The 12,977-nt window shown below is 35.2% G+C and overlaps 1 protein-coding gene across 1 annotated transcript in view; it reads left to right on the top strand.

The window, feature by feature from the left end:
- Positions 1 to 12,977, top strand: part of TRDN (triadin) — a 395,011-nt gene that overhangs the window by 290,615 nt on the left and 91,419 nt on the right. Inside the window, exons 22-23 of the mRNA XM_043592239.1 lie at positions 4,671 to 4,721; positions 11,265 to 11,315. Coding sequence (XP_043448174.1) covers positions 4,671 to 4,721; positions 11,265 to 11,315 — 102 coding nt within the window. The remainder of the gene's footprint in view (positions 1 to 4,670; positions 4,722 to 11,264; positions 11,316 to 12,977) is intronic.

Here is a 12,977-nt window from a genome sequence, read left to right as displayed (position 1 = left end):
GATAGTACCTAACTCACTGAAATGAGTGAGAAATTAAAGAGATTTGTTTCAGTCAGCTTGAGGTTCCTATAACAAAAGCAGCACAGACTGAGCGGCATACACAGAAATTTATTTATCACAGTTCTGGAGGCTGGGGAGTTCAAGATCATAGTTCCAGTCAGTTGGGTTCCTGGTGAGAGTCCTCTTCCTGGTTTGCAGATAGATGCCCTCATTCCTGATTTGGTAGAGAGAGAGAGGGAGAGAAGGAGAGACAGAGACACAGATCAGCTCTCTTTTGCCTCTTTTACAGGGCCACTATCTCATTCATAAAAGGCTCTGATCTCATGACCTAATCACTTTTCAAAGCCCCACCTGCAAATACCATTATTTTGGTTTTTAGGCTTCAACATATGAATTTTGGAGGGACACAAACATTCAGTTCATAACAAAATCATATGTAAAATGCTTAACATTATAAAATAACATTGTATCATTGTATGTGAGTGCAGGAATGACCAAGACTTAGCTTTGCGTGCCCCCAAGCAAATTACAGTCCTATAATGATATTTTTTCTTGAAACAAATGTGAGAACTTTGACATCTTGGCCAAACATTATTAGATGAGAAAAATTTTATGGCTAATAAAGTTTTCTTTGAAAAATAAAATCTTTTGTAGTAGATTTAGGGCTCAGTAGCTAATTCTGTGCCTAGGAGGTCCTAGTTTATCTTGGGTCCCAAATATTTAAAGAAGTGATTTTTTTTTAATCACTGAATATTGCTGATATTTCTGCAAGAGCTGGGCAGAGATGAACCAAAATGACTAAAATGCACCCCACTGAAGTAATTCCCAAAATTCTGTTCAGTATTCTGATTAGTAGCGTGTAATGAGGGCCGGAATATAAAGGTATGTGCAGAGTCTACTTTTTGCAGCCAAACTACACAGCGTAAAATCATCATAATTATGAAGTTCAATCAGAATTTAAAGGAAAGAGGTATTTAGACGATTTTAGGAGAGTCCCTCAACTAGGATAATTTGAAAACTTATACTATGGTAGGGAAGAGCTGGCCAAAAGCAAGAATACTGAATCCACTGGACAAGACTTTCTCCCCCATGGGGACTGCAAGATGTGTATTAAACAAGTCCTACATCTGTTAGTTGTTTTGAATGTTATGCTGTGCTCCATGTAAGTCTTCATATACTAACACAGCCCAGTTTGCCTAGATCTCTACAGTGCTTGAGTAATGCAAGAAAGCTCTTTGAATGTGTATTTATAGTATTATATGGTTGGTTCTTTCTGAGCTCACTAACCTTCCAACTCTGTACTGATTATATAGCTAAACTTTCAAAGAACAGTATAATTTGCCTTATTTACATTATTTCAGGAATACCTCACCATAGTCTCCAGTTGCTGACAACATTGTCCAGATGTCATTCAAACAAATTTTATATTATGCTTTTTAATTAGGCTGTCCAATTAGAGGTAAATGATAATGTTGGTTACAAAATTATATTCTTTTTTTAAAAAATGTGAAGGCTAAGAAATAAATAATAACAAATAGATTAAAAAAGATACCAACATATAAATATAATTGAATTGGAAATATTTTTAATTAAGGATACTTAAACAGATATTTAGAGAAAAACATTCTAAAATATTACAATTACGTTTGTCAAGTTCTTTAGCCCACAGAATAGGGAATTATTAAGTATATCATTAGCACCAAGAGAAAGTTCAAGACAGCCTCTGATCATGTCATACTTAATTACAAAGTTAATGGACAGTGTTCCCAGTAAAATTAAACTCTGACAACATCTTTTAAGGAGCACTAAAACTTATTATCAAATAAATATCAATACATTATATTTTTCCCCATGGGAATTATAATCATAGTATTTTAAACCATTTAGAGAACTTGAGAATGCTTTTCTCTGTATTGATTCATAAAATTTATATTTTGGAGTTTATAAAATGTATTAAATTATATAAAACGCCTTTTCTAAAATATCTCTGTCAAAAATTAAGTCGAAATGAACATAAAACAATGACAGATACATGTAGATCATTCACATATTAACTATTTTAAAAATTCATGCAATTAATCACAATTAAATCACTTTAGGAACAATATTGTATCACTTTAGGAAGGAATAGAAACGTTATGAAACAACTTTAATACTTTTGATGCTATATGATGTATATTAATAGTCATATCCAGGAAATTATCAGGTATCATTAAACTTATAAATGGAGCTCTCTAAGGGTGCCTGGGTGGCTCAGTCAGTTAAGTGTCTGACTTCAGCTCAGGTCATGAACTCGCAGTTTGTGAGTTCGAGCCCCACGTCGGACTCTGTGCTGACAGCCAGGGCCTGGAGCCTGCTTTGGATTCTGTGTCTCCCTCTCTCTCTGCCCTCCCATGCTCGCACTGTGTATGTGTCTCTGTCTCTCAACAGTAAATAAACATTAAAAAAATTTTACACACATTGCTTGGGGTTCAAAATATTTGTTTGTGCTAGAGAAAACCTCTAGTGCTGATTTCCTTTGCTACAATATTATCCATTATTTCAGTCTTCTGTTTTGCCTGTTTTGTAGACATTTAAAAAAAAATTCTAGAAAGAAACACCGTTGTTATAAATACATTTTATCTTCCACAAGACAATGTTAGAAGAAAAAGCAAGTGCTATTTTATTTTTGTGTATTTTGATCAGATATATTTAGGCCCTTAAATTAAAAAAAAATTCCTGAACTTACTGAAATCGAATATGTTTCTCTTAAAACAATTTTTACCCAGTAAGTTTTTGAAACTTGACTTGCACTGCTATTTTGAACACAGTTTGTGTGAGTTTTAAACATCTTGCAATAGCTAAGCAAAATTTATAAAATTAAGTTTCTTACCACCAATATGTGAATAATATTTCAATATTGGCAATTTATATAAGATCAGATTTGAAACATACAAGTAAAAAATTATAACCCATTGGTCTCTTTTTCAATTTGCCTGTATTATTAAGAAAATAATTTTTAACTTTCTGGTTTATTTTGCCTTTGTATACTTAGTTTATTCACTAAGTAGGGTCAGTATGTATAAGTAAATAAGATTTGTTGGGGCATTCAAAATTCATTTTACTGACTGTATTATTTGTTTCCATTTATAAATGAGACTGCAGGTTGCTTTGCTTCTACAACAGTTGCAAATTATCTGTAGTTCACCTGTATTTCCAAGTATTTGCTAGACATTTGCTTTTTTGGGTGTCTTGTAACTACATGAAACAAAATATATTCAAAACAAACATGATGTCTTTCTCCAAAGTCTTCTATTTCTTACATTTTACATTTCAATTGATAGCAGATTATCCTTCCGTAAAACATGTACAACTCCTGAAGTTATCCTTAGCATTTTTTCATCTGTTTTATATCCTACATCCAGTTATATTGCTAAATTGACATTTCCTAACCAGTGAGACTCTACTCAATTTAGGAGCCTTATACTCAAATGGCATCTTCTCATGAAAGCCATCTCAATTATAAAGTAGAGTTAATTAATCATTTCTCTGTTGTTTATGGAGTTTCACTGTTTATGGAGCTTCGCAGGAGAACTTACCACATGCTGCAATATTTTGCTATTTATTAGCTGGTGGTTTCAAGTGCTGTTTCTGTGTACAGACCACTCCAAAACTTAGGGAGTATAAAACTATAGCTAGTTTTACTGTGCTCATGATTTAGAGGGTCAGAATTTTAGGAGGGATCAAGTAGGCAGTTTTTACTTGAGTATCTCATGTGCCTGTAATCAAACATAGTCTTAGAGCTATTGACTGGGCTGTGTATATGTAGCTTTTCCAACATGGTGGTGTTAGTTGGATTACTGACATGGCAACTCGCTTCCTCAGGGCTACTGTCCCTAGAGAAGCAGATGGAAAGTGCATGATCTTTCATGATTAACCCAGGAAATCACATAGCATAATTTCCATTACATTCTGTTGGTTAAGGTGACTCAGCAAATGGACAGATGATCAGCTCATGCCACCCCATTCTTTCTGCTGTCCTTCTAAAATGTGTCTTTCTCTCCATTTCATCTATATCTCTCTAAACCTTTTCCATTTTCAAGGTCTCCCTCAGTATCACCTGCCTTCCAAAGCCTTTCCTGATCTTATCATTCAGCTATACGAGCCAGTACCTTTGTGGTTGAGTACAGAAAAATATCAGTTATATCTCAGGTCTCCTGTCATGAGCCACATGACCTTGGAAAAGTTATTTAATCCTTCCATGTGAAAAACAGAAATAGTAACAGGATCTACCTACCATACAGGGTTGTTATGAACATTGAATGACCAAACAGTAGAGAGCATTCCCTATGATATATAGTATAGACAATGTTAGCTACCATTGTTATAGCTTCTTTCCTCAAAACCTATAGCATTTTATTTGTATCTTCTATGTGTCTATCATAATATTCCAATTGTGATAATAATTTGTGGGCTTATTTTGTATCTTTTGCATATTTTGCATGTGTTTTATAGGCAACTTGTCCCAGTTGATATGTCTGTCTTGAATATCAACTCAGAGCCCCTCTGAGTCTTTAAGCCTCAGAAAAAAAAAAAAAAGAAAAGAAAACAAAACAAAACATGAAAAACTTGCAGTTTTTTTCCTCTCTGTAATTCCTTGTAACCTTTTCTCCCTATGATTCCTCTTCCAGAAATTAAAAAAGAAAAATCCGGGAAGACTTCCTCAGTTTTGAAGGATAAAGGTAATAGAGTCAATTTGATGTAACACTAGTATTTGATATAATACTAGAAATTTATTAGCAAAACTATCTGAAAGAGTCCATAGTACGTTAGAGTCATCTCCTTTGCAGATATGTGAGCCCAAACTTCACAGGTCACATTCATATATTTGAAAACTTATATTTATTTAATTGTCCCTCAAAAACTTTCTTCTAGTTCATTGTCACTTAAAAAGTGCTCTGATTACAATTTCTAAAAGAAAGAAAAAAGAAAGAGGATTTTTCCTTAAAGAATGAGAAGAGGGGGAAAAAGTTAGAAGGAAAGTAAAAGTTATGGAAAGAACTTGCCCTATGTGCTTTGATTCTCTCTTTTCTATCCATTCATAAAATATATATTTAGTGCATAATCTATCCAAACACTTGCTAATCACTGGAAAACAAAGATGGCAAAGCCAGTAATAGGGATGAAGACTCTAGAATTAGAGTTCTGAATTGTTCTTTTCAAAGACTCTTAGTCAAGTTCTGTATGCTTGAGTCTTGTCTGGCTCTATGTTACTATGAAAGAGCATGACATTGTTATTTAAATTTTGCAATTTCAATCTCTGGAATGGACTGACTTTCCTTTATGTCCATCTAAATCCCAGGTCTCTTTCCAAGCATAAAACATCAAGCCTTCTCTATCTATTTCAACTTTCACTGAATTCTCTCTTCTGAATTTGTATACTTACATGTTTATAATCTAATATACACAAAAATATGTGTGTATTTTATTAATTATTTGAAATACCACCTATTTAAGCATCAAAAGTTAATGTTATTCACATTAATTTATGTGGATAAAGTACCACATTTAATAATTACTTTTTGTGCATCTAGTATGCAATAATCAGAACATGTACCCACCAGACACTGGGAGTACAAGAAAGTCATGGTCTTTGCTTTCATGGAATTCATAGTATTAATTACATAATTAATTAAAGCAATAAGAATTATAGAGGAGATATACAGGGTGCTATAAGAGACTGCCATGGGGGATCCTAGTCAAGTGTGGGGCATCTGAGGAGGCTTTCCTGAAGTTATATTAAATTCAAGTAGGAGGATGAGGAATTAGCCAGGCAAATGTGTAAGAATCGTTTGAGTGAAGCAGGGCATCTGCTCTTTGATATCTACTTTATACATTTTGTTTTACCAAGTTGTGCTTGAGATCTTAATCATTTATAAACAAGGAAGCTGAGACAGAGATAATGTAAGATACTCAGTATCACATCGTAGGTAAGAGGTGAAGACAAGAATCAAAGTTCAGTCTTTCAGACACTAAAGTCCATCTCTTCATTTTAACACAGATAACTGCTCCTTAAATAAGGTTCTTATATTTTTATTCTTCAAAGCAATTTTTCTTTGAGTGTAGAGTCATTACCTAAGTTTGAAAAATCTATTTGACTCAGATACATTGGCTCTGCAGTATGTAAATATAGTCTTAGTCCTTTAGCTATTGGGGGGAGGGGCTCCCCTTAATTCCCACAGAAGAGTTTAGTCTATTTTTTCTCCAGTGATTATCTGTACTTTGAGAGAGATTCCTCATTCTCCTTTCTCATTTTATCTGACAATTAATGAGATTATTTTCCTTGATTGTGTGAGAACTGAAGTGTCATTGAAACATACTACCAGTAAAATCCAAACATATATATGGAGATATATAGAGATATCTATATCTAGATGATGAATCGATAGATAGATAGATACACACGCACATATAAATATATATTTATATGATTTTCAAACCATAATTTGCACAAAGTAAACCTTCCCTCCTTCCAATGTAGTGTGAGATACATTTATTTGGGTTCACAATTATGCCACAGGAATATTTGGGCCTTATATTATTTGTTCACAAGAAAAGCAGTTCAAAAGAAAGACTGGAGCTTACCTCTAAAACTACCTTTGAGGCACTGATGATTATCAAAGAGTTAAACTACTACTTAAAAGACTTCACTTGTGCCAAAGCTTAAGCTAGTTGGAAATGGCAGTTGTAAAAATCTGTCCCGGAAAATATTATCTGGGGGGTTTAAATCCACACTGACCACTTCACTAAGCAGACTCCTGTAATTTCTATTTCTGTTGTTATTGTTATTAATGTACAATTTCAGGCAATTTCCTAGTGAATACTTTGTCTTTAACGTTAAATCCTGTATTTTGCAAGATGTCTCCACAGTCACTAGAAAATTATGTATATAAAGGTTCACTGCATATGATTAGTGATTTAGAACTATTTCAAATGCACCTGTCTTATTATTCAATTGTGTTAATGCCATCAAATGTCTTTGTTATGTATAAGGTAGATACTATTTTAGAAGAATTGTATTACCACCTTTCCTTTGTTTTCTGAGTATAATTTATCATTACAAAAAATTCAAAGAATAAAGTGCAGCATTACTTGTAATATTTCAGGGACATTAAACACTTCTACCATATTACTGTATTTGAAGAGGCTCTTTGAAGCCTACTGCTGAACTGTGGCAGAATTAGAATGCAGCAATTCCACTTGCTAAAAAATCCAGTTATTGCATTGGAGTCACTGTATTTTGTGAGTTATTTCTATTAAGCTGCTAAAAGTTTGCCTACATTTGCCAGTCTCATCAATTCCACTTGCATGTACACATTAGAATACATACGGAAACAGTGCTACAACTCATAAACCTAGGGTTATCACCCAGAAATCCTTTGAGGCCCCATTTATTGGGAATGTGATGACCATGAGCAAATTAAGGATTTAGGGAAACATGATTAGACTGTGCCTTTATTTAAGAAGATAGAGGTGTTGGGCGCCTGGGTGGCGCAGTTGGTTAAGCGTCCGACTTCAGCCAGGTCACGATCTCGCGGTCCGTAAGTTCGAGCCCCGTGTCAGGCTCTGGGCTGATGGCTCAGAGCCTGGAGCCTGTTTCCGATTCTGTGTCTCCCTCTCTCTCTGCCCCTCCCCCGTTCATGCTCTGTCTCTCTCTGTCCCAAAAATAAATAAACGTTGAAAAATAAATTAAAAAAAAAAAAAGAAGATAGAGGTGTAGGGAAGAAAAAAGAGCAGGAGAAAGACACATCTTGCTGGCTTTTGCTGCTGCTTCAGCTACTGACTTCCCTTGGCTAGTGGACTCACCTAAGTCCTCTCAACACACCTGCAAGAGCAGAAGCCTGTGTGGCCTTGAACATCAAGAAACCAGACAATCCTGTTAGACATGCCTATTATTGGTTATATTCTCTATCTTACTGTCACTTGTAACAGCTGGTCTGATTTATATGATGATGGAAGAATCACCCATGGTCTGAGGCACTGCAGACTGAACCCAAACAAGGAAACAAAGAGATTAATTTCTCCTCTACTGAGACTGCAATAGTAGCACTCTTAGGTTACTCTGGTATTGGAGTAATATGATGGATATTAGAAGTATTTTCTAATTTTGTGACCCAGGCCTGTGTATGTTTGGATCTAATGCCAGAGAATTCTCAGTGGACCTTGTCTTTCCTTATATTCTGATGCTTGGGACCATGCACATGATGATCCCCCAATTTCTATTTGTCATAAACATGCTTTCTCTTGGCCATTCCCACCTGTACAAACAAAAGGTAGAGCTAAGGATGAGGTAAGTTGTCTGAGGACCTTGATCCCCAATGATTTAGAGTTCATTGTGGACACTCGCCCTAGTTTATTACTGCCTTTATCTGGGGCAGTGTAGAGGGATTAAAAACCTGAAACCATTTTTCTATTCTTCTGTGAATTTTTTTTTTCCATCACAACCTTGCCCAGATGACTTTGAGAATTCTAAATTATATCCAAGCATCTTTAAATATGTTCCAGGTCTTTTTTTTTTAATTTTTTAATGTTTAGTTATGAGAAAGAGAGAGAGAGAGACAGAGAGATAGAAACAGAGTGTGAGCAGGGGAGGGGCAGAGATAAGAAGACACAGAATCTGAAGCAGGCTTGAGGCTCTGAGCTGTCTTCACAGAGCCCGATGTGGGGCTCGAAGTCATGAACCAGGAGATCATGACCTGAGCCAAAGTCGGATGCTTAACTGACTGATCCAACCAGCACCTCTAGATCTTGGTAATCAAGATTCATAAGCTTTTCTGTAGGCTCTTGGACAAACACAAAGAAACTGCCATATTTGTAAAATCACACAAAAAAAGTGCTCTCCAATGCTTTGCTCCTGACAAACAATACAGATGACTTAAAAAAAAAAACCTTAATAGCTGACCCAAGCCAACAATATCCTTATACTTCCTAATATACAAGTACAGAATTACTATATAACATTCTTCACAGTTTGGGTAAGATTTGATACCCCACTCCTTTCCTACTTCAGCCTGTGGACTTCCTAAATCAGGTGAAAACCCCTTGAAATCAAAATGGACACTGAGAGGAAATGACCTTCAAGAAAATCAGTGCAAGAAATGATCCAGCCTGGGAGCAGAAGGCATCTTCCCATTATTGAACTTGGAAATCAAAATCACTTTTGGGGAGCCTAGGTGGTTCAGTCAGTCAGTTAAGTGTGGGACTCTTGATTTCGGCTCAGGTCATGATCTCATGGTTCTGAGATCGAGCCCCAGGTTGGGCTCTGTGCTGTCAGTGAGGGATGTTTTGGGATTCTCCCTCTCTCCCTCTATCTGCCTCTCCCCCACCCCCTGCTCACACACAAGTGTGCTCTTTCTCTCAAAAATGAACATTTTTTTAAAAATCAATTTTAGTGGCCTACAAGGCTCAGTCAGTTGAGTGCCCGACTTTGGTGAACTTTCACCACATTTAAAGTGATGAGTTTATGACTTTCAAATACATTATAAATTTGCATTCCACCTCTTCTTTCTTTCTCCACCAATATCAAAGCAGTCTTGTGGGTTCTCTCCCTCATTCTTGTGTTTTATAACTACTTTAATCTCACACAAACATATACACCTCCCCACTTAAATCAATATGCTGTATCTTGAACTTGAAATTCCAGGTGCTGCACTCTCCCACCCCACTAGGAATCTGTCCCCACCAACATTTCTCATTTCACAATACATTATTATTTTTTTTTTGGTTTAGCCAGGAAATGCAAAAGCAGTAAATTACCCCCATTAGCTTGAAAAAAGTTAATGAAGCTTCTCAGTCTGTTTATTCAATCCATGGCTCTTGATTTCATCTTCAGATGCTGAAATACAGAAAAAAAAAATAGGCCCTACTTATACTTAGCACATTAAATGGCAACACGGAATCTTCCTTGCCACCAAAGCCATTTAAAAATATTCTGCAAACATATGGATATTTAAGGATATGGAAAGGAAAATATGGATATTTTCTACCAAGAAAATCTTGCTTTGAGGGACACAGCCTTTTCAATAGAACTCCTAAGTCCATTCTTGACACTATCCAAAGTCACCTGGACTCAATTCTAAACAATTGCTTGAGTGAGATATTCATTTACGAGTCCCACCATCATATTCTGCACTCTCCCCCTGACACACACACCATAAAGTGGGAATAAAACAAAGGGCTGGAAGGATAGATTATTCCCCTTTCCCTTCTTTTCTCACTGCATCAAAAGTAATTTTTGTCAGTAAAATGTTTACTGAGATATGTTGCAGACAAGGCAGAAAACTGGTTTATCTTTTACATAGGCTATTGAGGAAGTATGATCCTATTCAAGACATCACCCACATATATGTCTGGAACACATGATATGATTAGAATCACTTTATATTTGAACCTGGTAGAATAAACGAAGTTTTTTTTTTTTTTTTTTATACTAAGGGCCACATTTTTTGATGGTGGGAGTTTACAGATAAAATTGGCTTTTGTGTTTTATTTCTGTCTTATTCTTGAAATGTGTTTGACTGGAGTCTGATGACTGAAGCACCACATTTACATGACAGATGCAGGGTTTTCCATTTGTTTATTTAAAAAAAAATAATCACATAGCCTGAAAGAAATAAACTAAGTTAGTGCTGATTATAACAGTTTGGGAGACTTCTAGAAGCCATATGTTTTTTTTTTTTTTTAACTTTTTTTTTTCAATGTTTATTTATTTTTGGGACAGAGAGAGACAGAGCATGAACGGGCGAGGGGCAGAGAGAGAGGGAGACACAGATTCGGAAACAGGCTCCAGGCTCTGAGCCATCTGCCCAGAGCCCGACGCGGGGCTCGAACTCACGGACCGCGAGATGGTGACCTGGCTGAAGTCGGACGCTTACCCGACTGCGCCACCCAGGCGCCCCTAGAAGCCATATGTTTTTAAAAAAATTACAGCTAAAATAAGTTCCTATCCATCCAAAGCCCATTCTCTTAAATGAACAAATAGATTGTAACTCATTCGACAATTTACATTTATTTTAAATGAAAATGATCAGGGAGGATGGATTGTTGTACTCTGTGCTGTTGTTTCCTTGTCTCTGTATGATTAAAATCATTTTTGTAAGAAAACATTATATAAGTTCCACCCAAGTTCACCTTACTTATAGCTCACTGACTCCATTATATATGTGTTCTCAAATCTTTTTATCTTGGCTTCAAATAAAGGCTCAATGTTTTTTTTTTTTTCCCAGAGCCTATTAAGGGGAAAGAAGTGAAGCTTCCAGTTTCCCTAAAGGAAAAAGGTAATATTGTATAATGAAATGTGAAAACACATTGATCTGCCTATTGCATATTCAGTTATTTGCAACAAAGCAATATATCATTTATTTTTCAGGCTTTTAAAACTATAACTTTCATACGCCCTTGTATATGTGTGAGCAAAGGAAAAAGGACTATTTTCTCTCTCAAAATTCTAAATTTTACTATGAAATAACAAAGACAAGAGTAACTATGCCAGAAATACTGTGAAAGCTTTTTAAAATGCATATGTTATTCTGACTCCACCAGTCTGTAGTGGAAAATCTGCATTTAGTAAATATCCCAAGGTGAATCTTAAAAAGGATAGCTATAGAAACCAAAGACTTAAGATAAAAACACTTAAAATTTCTCAGTGTTAGCTTGCCATTCTGTTAGGTTTGGATACAACCAAACTCTAAACAAATTTTATAGCTAGGAGGAACTTAGAGATAAACTATAGTCCAAAACCTTCGTTTTATAGATAAATAAAAATGGAGTAGCCAAGAAACTTTTCAAAATTATTGTGATTTGCAATACAGTCAGCATTAGAAATCTGATCTAAAGCAAACACCTCCAGCCTTCCCATTATACTACAATCAAAGTAATGTGGATTCTGATATGCACGAAGTTATGTCTCCTAAAACATAAGTAAATATGGTTAGTCCAATATAATATATTTAGTTTCTAATTAATCCCAGTACCTTCTATGGGCACGATATCATACTCAGAATTTTCTAACATTTCTTGTTGTCAAGATGAACATAAGTAAACCAGTGAGACCATGAAATTATACTGACCATACTGAATGTTAAAAATAGGTTAGAAATATACCTGAGGAGAAGATCTGCATGAACTATTGACCAATTAATGTACAGGGACTTAGTGATAAAAATCCAAACTTACTGGCAATATTTTGTTTAAAAGAAAAAGAAACTTTTGGTAAACTTGTAACACATGTGTTGGAGTTGGGAGAGTTGTGGGTGAGCTGGGGGAGGGGAAAGCAGCCAAGGACATAAAGAAATGAAGGGCACATGGAGAGTCTTCATTAGTGAGTGTAGCAATGTATAGAAAAACACCCTTAAGTCATATTTTTCTAACTTTGCAATTAATTTTAAATTAAACGAAATTGCTATTTAATGAAACATAAGAGTACAACATGATTTTTGTTTCTCAGCCCATAGGCTACTTGATTTTTTTTAAGTATTTTAAAGCAACATGGATTTCAAATCTGTTAAGGCCTTTATATTTCACTTTAGAAATGTATTATCATACCTAAAACTTTATCTTCACTTATGATACTAGTTATTTCAGTGCTATATACAATTATGCTAGTCTGGTATAATATGTAAATCAGAATATTTTACCTTGCAAGAGAATTCTCACTTGTAATGTTAAATGCCCAATAAACAGCAAAATGTTGCCACATTGTATTATAAATTGATTGCGAAGACTAATGGCATTCCTGTAGATTTACCTGAACACTAAATTATTTTAAAGAAACTAGATTTCTTTGGCATGATCTGGTTGGTGGTTGGAGTGGACACTTACATAACAATCTAAGTTGAAATGATTTGATGCCATTAAGTAATTTAAGCATTCAAGGATGCTAATTATTCCTTTGCCAATCTAAAACAGAAATATTAAAAAAAATGAGGAAAAGACAGGCA

Source organism: Prionailurus bengalensis, chromosome B2, assembly GCF_016509475.1.
Source record: "Prionailurus bengalensis isolate Pbe53 chromosome B2, Fcat_Pben_1.1_paternal_pri, whole genome shotgun sequence".
In the NCBI taxonomy this organism is placed as follows: domain Eukaryota; kingdom Metazoa; phylum Chordata; class Mammalia; order Carnivora; family Felidae; genus Prionailurus; species Prionailurus bengalensis.
This window is presented reverse-complemented; position numbering and strand designations above follow the sequence as displayed.